At 36.3% G+C, this 6,932-nt stretch overlaps 1 protein-coding gene across 1 annotated transcript; it reads right to left on the minus strand.

Annotated features, from left to right (window-relative positions):
- Positions 1–4,447: 4,447 nt before the first annotated feature.
- Positions 4,448–5,417, minus strand: LOC115969079 (heavy metal-associated isoprenylated plant protein 35-like). The gene is made up of 3 exons (XM_031088646.1): positions 5,394–5,417; positions 5,177–5,255; positions 4,448–5,082 (listed from the first exon to the last, which is right to left on the minus strand). The coding sequence occupies exons 1-3, from the start codon at positions 5,415–5,417 to the stop codon at positions 4,448–4,450; spliced, it is 738 nt and encodes a 245-aa protein (XP_030944506.1).
- Between the last annotated feature and the right edge of the window lie 1,515 nt (positions 5,418–6,932).

Raw genomic sequence — 6,932 nt, forward strand, 5'->3', positions numbered from 1 at the left:
CACGTTTCAGTGTCTAACGAGAGTATTTAATGGTTAATATGATTCTCGCATAATGACTTGTTTTATCATTATGTCTGTCACTACCCTATTCGTAGACGGCAATAACTATATTGGCAACTGCTAATGTTGACACAAGATCTCAAATTCTATGGCATTCCCACTCTATTACTCCAACACACTGCTCGTTTGACTCAGTTCAATACTGCTGCACCTCTACACCCACTTAACTCACACATTGGTAATAAATCACATCTTATATTTGTGCTTTTAATTAGATTTCCATATTATTCTGTAATAAAGCACCAAATTGGGAGGTAATGCAAAGATGAAATATTCGGGTGCAAATTTTCCACAATAACTTTAGGCTTTGGTTTCAAGCAAAAAAAGCTTAGGCTGTGTAATTAAATAATAATTAAGAACTACAAGAAGATGCTCAGTGCCATTGCATATCTTAAATAAGTCGCATAACTGGACACACCTTTGGTTTGACTCGGATGGAACAGGCAGGATCCTAGGTACATGGTCACTATCATCATGGACAGTGCCAAGGTTGTTGTCCTTGACATTCGTTTTCCTACTTTACCTGTCGTACACCAAGCTTCCGTTGATGTGATTGCTTGGGCTCCGCATAGTTCCTGCCATATCTTTACAGCTGGGGAAGATTCACGGGCTTTGATTCGGGACTTGGCCTCTATGGGACAGCCTGAGAAGGGTGCCCTGGATCCCATTCTCACTTACATGGCCAGGGCTGAGATCAAGCAGCATTAGTGGTTGTCTCAGCTCGATTGGGTTGCCATTGCTTTCTCTACCAAGCTTCAGAGTTCAGATACTTAGGGTATGATGTCTATCTACTCTTTTTTTAATAATATTTATAATATTGTGAGGTGAGTTTGCAATGAAACCATCTCTGCGTTGTCTGGAAAACTGTCTCTGTTTGTCGTTTTTAGATTCAACTTCAATAATAATTGTAGTTTGTCTATTCCAATGTTTTTTGTGATGATGTCTTTCAAGCTTCCAAATGTAAGTTTCTGCCTGTTGGTCACTGGACATGCATCCAAACAAAACAAAATCAGGAGCTTACATCAATTGAAAACTTTCAACGGAAGAATCTCTACATTCCTATATCTCATAAATAGCTATACTTTTGTTTGAATGTTGCTTCGAAGATTATCATTTGGATTATTTCAGATACAAGGATTAGAGGAATTTTAGGAATTATAAGGACGTGGAAGGGTTTTGCAATGTTATATGTTTTAGGAATTAGGATCTATTTAATTCTTTTCCTCGGGTGTTTACCCCTTATAATCCAAAGTGTTATCTTTTTCTAGCACTTTGTGACACTGCTGAGGTGGTATTAGAATAGATGAGCAGTAAAGGAAGTAAATTTCAGAAAACTTAGAGATAGTGTCATTAGCTGACTACATGAGAGTCAATTATGATGGTTTTATTGTATGAAGTGAAGGTTTATGATAGGGTAAGCTCGGTGAAATTCTAGACAAACTTGGAAGATGAAAATAACCTAATGAAATTCAGGAAGGGACAATGTCTTAAGTAACTGATTAGATAACAGGAATTGCTGTAATGTAGAGTCAATCGAAAATTCAAAATGGTTTTGTTGTATGAAGTGAAGATTAATTACTGTGGCAGTATGAGTGAGCAATAACCTGTAAGGCAGTCTAGGAAAAGTTGGAGGCCGGAAGGGCCCATATGGATAAAAAGGATTTATGTTGATAAATTTGCTTATGTATATAATATCGCAACCAATAGAGCAAAATGGCAAGGAGGTCTGGATGGGCTCATCACAGTTTGAGCCAAGGCATTGTTTTCAGCTATATTGGTTGGCTGGACCTATCCCAATGCCCTTCAACTCTCCTGCTTTTCTAGGGGTGGTTTGTAATTCACGTGAACCTGATAAGTGGTAACATTGGTAAATATCAATTCTCACCCTGTGATCTAAATGCTCCAAAATGGACCTGACTCTGCAGTCTGTTAGATTTTTTGTTGGATATCACTCACTCTGGATTTTCATTCTCAAAATTACATGCATTCTCAATTATGAAACCACTATGGGGATAATGAAAACAATCAAGGATCTTCAGGCTTTTGAGTAATGATATTTTTACCTGTACTTCCTTGTGAGTGCTGATGGCAATATTTCTTTAGATTTCTGGTCTCTTAAATATATAAACGAAAAAGGGAGGGGATTTGTTCCTTCCTCTTTCTGAACTCAGCAGTGTCTCTCTTCATGTCATACAATCATGTTTGCCATGTTTGTCTGTATCACATTCAATTATCACTTGTCTTAAAAAAACAAGCTGTCTTTGAATTTCTTGTGTTTATTTATCATGCTCCTCATCACCTTTCAGTATCTGATGAGAGTATTTAATGATTAATATGATTCTTATGACATATTTATGTTCTGTCATTATTCTTGCATAATCATTATTATGTTCTGTCATTACTCTTCTTATTTATTAAAAACAAAACCTCAATTGGTAGAGGGCAATCATTATATTGGCTGCCAATGTTGATACAATATCTCAGATTTTATGTGATTCCCACTCTTTTAATCTATACTTGAATACACTGCTTGCTCGACTCAGTTCTCGCTTAACTCAGACATTGGTAACAAATCACATCATATATTTGTGCTTTTGAAATTCTTTGTGCTTTTTTATATCAGAAAGTTTGAATTTGTTTCTTAAAACTAAAAAAATCACAAAATATCTGGGAATAGGGTGATATTATGGATTATTTTTAACCTTTTGAATTAAACTAGTATAGGCTATGGAAAAACATGGACTTCCCAAATGCATTTGGTCCGTATGCCCTCTTCTAGTCCTATACTGCTTTATTAAAGGGCAAATGGTAATCATTATCATTGCGAATGTTCTGTGTTTTTGCAACCTTGCTTACCAATACCTATCTTTGATCCAATGGTGCTTATTTTTTGATAACTCCAATGGTGCTTATTAAGAATATGTCAATCCAAAAATCTTTATTTAATATATAGTCAAAAGCAGTTCTACCGTTGGGAATCGAAAGGCTCGGTCAATATTTTGAGTTCAACCCCATTGAAAGCTAATAAAGCGCCAAATTGGGAGATAATGCGAAGATGAAATATTCGGGTGCAACTTTTTCCACGATAAGTTTAGGCTTTGTGTATCTAAAAAAAAAAATAGTTTTGGCTTTGTGTTCAAGCTAAAAAAAGTTTAGGCTTTGTGTGATTAAATAATAATTCAGAACTAAAAGAAAATGCTCAGTGCCATTGAATATCTTAAATAAGGCCCGGAACCAGACACTATCTCGATAAAAATTGGTGCTGAAGAGTGAAATTAATTTAGAGTCTTGTTAACGGGTGCTCTTAAAGTTGTTAATAAATTATTTTAAGAAAATTTTAGACATCATTTTTATGAGAAATATAAAAAGCCATTAAAAAAATTAGTTACTTTTTTATTTTTTCATAGAAAATTTCTAAAAATATTTTATAAACCAATACTCTTAGGGCATCTGTTAACTCCCTTAAATAAATAAGCTAAGCTTCATTGGTAAAGATGTTTATCATTGAATAAGAGATTTGAAGTTCAAACCTCATATAAAAAAATTAAAAAGAAAACCTAATTTGTGTTTTAGTTTGATGATAAGAGTAATTATTATGAAGTGGATGCTGAATGTTTAGGCTAACAAAATATTAGCTAACCAAACATGCACTGGACCGTATGCTTATGCGTCATAGTGCTCTGATACAATTAGCTTGTCAATGGTATTGGCATCTACAACGCACATGCAGGTTGAAGGGATAGTGGCAGTTTACTTGTGCCTTCTAAAATATTCGTATTGCATACTTGAACCCAGTGAATCAAGAAATCCACTTTATTTTACTCATGTTACAATTACGTGCGATTCCCCTTTCTTTATCCTACAGATATTTTAGGTCAGTTTGCCTTATTACTTGTAGCATAACAGTTGTAATTGCATCCAATGGCATTGACTTCGGTCCTGGCCTAGTAGGCCCTTTCACACACTACCATCTCTCTCTCTCTCTCTCTCTGATTCAGGGGGCATATAAATTAACATTATCACGAACTTGAAGTTTAGTTCTTCAAATCAGTCCCTCTTCCAAAATTGTATTTATTAAGATTAGAAATGCAGTGAAAAGAAGGAATTAGTTAGTCAAGAATTCTGTATACCAATAGACTAATCTGCATAATTATATGGTTCTAATTACCCATGAAAGGGAGGAGCAAAATCTCATGAAGTAGACCACAAAAATGACTTGCCACCCTCTCTATCTTACTCATATGTCTCATATAATGTATTGTTATAGACTACAAAATGACTAGCGAACTTCCAACTTAAAATGAATACTTGAATCAAAAAAAGGAAAACCCTCTCCTTTCCAACTCATTTGAGCCATAGTGATTGATTGTGCTGGAGGTCTCACAAGTCACATCACGGAGCATCCCACAGTATTATCATCGCTGAAATAATCCCCAACTTCCGTTGCTGGTGTCTGGAATGGTGGTTGAGATATTGAGTATGAGTTGTAGAATTCCTGACCATTATAAGTTGGTGGGAAAGGAGCCATATTAGAAGGTATTACATAATAGGGCATGGTGGTGACAGCAGAAGGCCCGACCATGTAAAAACATTGAGTCTGAGTCTTGACATTGCCACCATCATTTATTAGGGTTGGATGATCGGTGCTATTCGTGTATGGTTGAGGATTCGGAGGAATTTCATTCTTAATGACATCAATAATAGAAATTTTTGCAGCACTCTCCATTTCCTTCTGATCATTCTTTAATGTTTTGTTCTTGTTTCCATCCTCACTATCTATACTCTCCTTAGTTTTATCAGTTATTGTGGCATGTGAATCTAGGCACTCGGCTTTTTGACACTCAGTTTTTGTCACTGCCACTTCTGCTTCTTTCTTTGCCTTTCCAGCATTCTGATTCCCGGAATTCCACATTTCTGCTTGTTTTCCAACTTTCAGAAGCTTCTTGATTAAAACTTTTGAATCCACATTCCCTAGGACTGTTACTTTCGACTGCAAAGGGTCGATTTCTGTCTTTAACACACCTGATAATATGTGTTTTTCTTTCATGATTAGCAGGAGGAGAAAAGCAAGGTCGTGTAAAGAAGAAGAGAAATGTAAAGGCCTTGAATTTATTACCCTCAATGCCTTGTAACGCCTTCTTTACTTTCTTCTTGCAACCATCACAGCAGTTGACAGAAACCTTCAACTCAACTTTCTGAAATAAAGTCAACGTAATTTGGTTTCAGACCTTACTGATTTAGAGTTATGAAAAGAAAAAGAAGTGAATAAAAATAAAGAACTAAGAGACTCAAAGAACATGTAATAAATATCGAGCATGAACATGCTTCATCACCTTTAAGTCTACTTCCTTAGCCATGTTTCCTCGCTGCCCTGATTTCTGGAGGAGACAGAGGTGCAAGTCTTGGATATATAGAAGAACTAACTAAGGAGAAAAAGTGAAAACAAGAATGTGAAAACAGAAGGTGCTTTTGCAATTAGCTGTTGGATCTGCAAGCTCTATTTATAAGCACAAAAAGAACGTAGGAACTGGAGTCAACAGTCACAATAGTGCAGTGTTTAATGGCCTTTGCTTTTTTCTGTATTATAATATACTGATTATGTTGTTCCAACGCAAAAGCATTTTTTTAGGGACAGCTTTCTCCTTAAGCAAAAGAAATATGCAATTTCACCCTTTGGGTGTCCACGAGTGCTCCCATTTCCTTTGGCCCTTTGTGCATTGTTGCCCGTAACTATTGTAATTACTTCCATGAGGGGGTAAGATCACACAGGCTCAGGATGGGAAGGCCCACGAGCAAGCACAGGGCACTCCATTTGAGCAAACCTAGCCTCGTTGAACCAGCCCGACAGGTATGGTCAAAACTACAACCCTTGGCCAACTTGAAGGCATTCAACCAAACCCCCAAATTAGGGCAATCTACATCAGGTCGAATCCATAAAACAGATGTCAACGGCCGGCCTTATCAGTCTAAAAAGGAGTGTATTCAAATGACCATCTCACTTCACATTAACATTTATTATAGCTCACATATCGTTGTTTGTATTTAATGTAATGCAACAATAGTCCACCCCTTACTATAGCAGAGAAGGTGCCCTAAGGCCACATCATCAACCATCCTAAGAGGGTGACTTGATGTTAGAATCCCATCTTGACTGCATTGTGAAGCATCCACCGGCCTTCACTATTAGAATCTTTATTATAAATACCCTACATAATCAAGAAGAAAGGGACTCCATAAACCTGTATCTCTGTTATTTTTCTTTCAACTTACTTGTTAATGCTATGTTTGGTTGGGATGAAAAGGGAGAGGATGGAAAATGAAGGAAGAAATTAAAATTTAGAAAATGCAATTCTCTATTATTTAGTTGGACTGAAAATGGAGAGGAAAGAAAGTGTGGTAAATATTGTTTCCAGTTTCCACCCAAGTCCACCATTTCCCTTTCCTTCTAAATTGGGGGGAAGAAGAATAAGAAGAAAAAGAAAACGACATTGTGAAGAAAAAATATAAAATTATTCTCACTTTTTTATTATTATTTTACTTTTAATAATAAGGGCATAATAGTAATTTCCTATCTATTATTTTACTTTTCTATCCCTCTGTGAAACACGCATGGTAGAAAACACAAATATTTTCTATTCTACCAATATTTTATATCCCCTTAGTTTTTCATCCTCCAACCAAAAAAGAAGTTGAATCTCTTCATTAACTTAAACATTTGAGTATCTCTAACCAATCTCATTGAAGGGAGGGAGGTTCGAATTACAAACATGGACCACAACAAATAATATCATTACCATTGAACTATCCCATAAACCCAGGAACAGAGCTATAGTTGGACCGTGCACTCGGGGGCAGTGCCCCCCCCCCCCCCC

Source organism: Quercus lobata, chromosome 2 (genome assembly GCF_001633185.2).
Source record: "Quercus lobata isolate SW786 chromosome 2, ValleyOak3.0 Primary Assembly, whole genome shotgun sequence".
In the NCBI taxonomy this organism is placed as follows: Eukaryota; Viridiplantae; Streptophyta; class Magnoliopsida; order Fagales; family Fagaceae; genus Quercus; species Quercus lobata.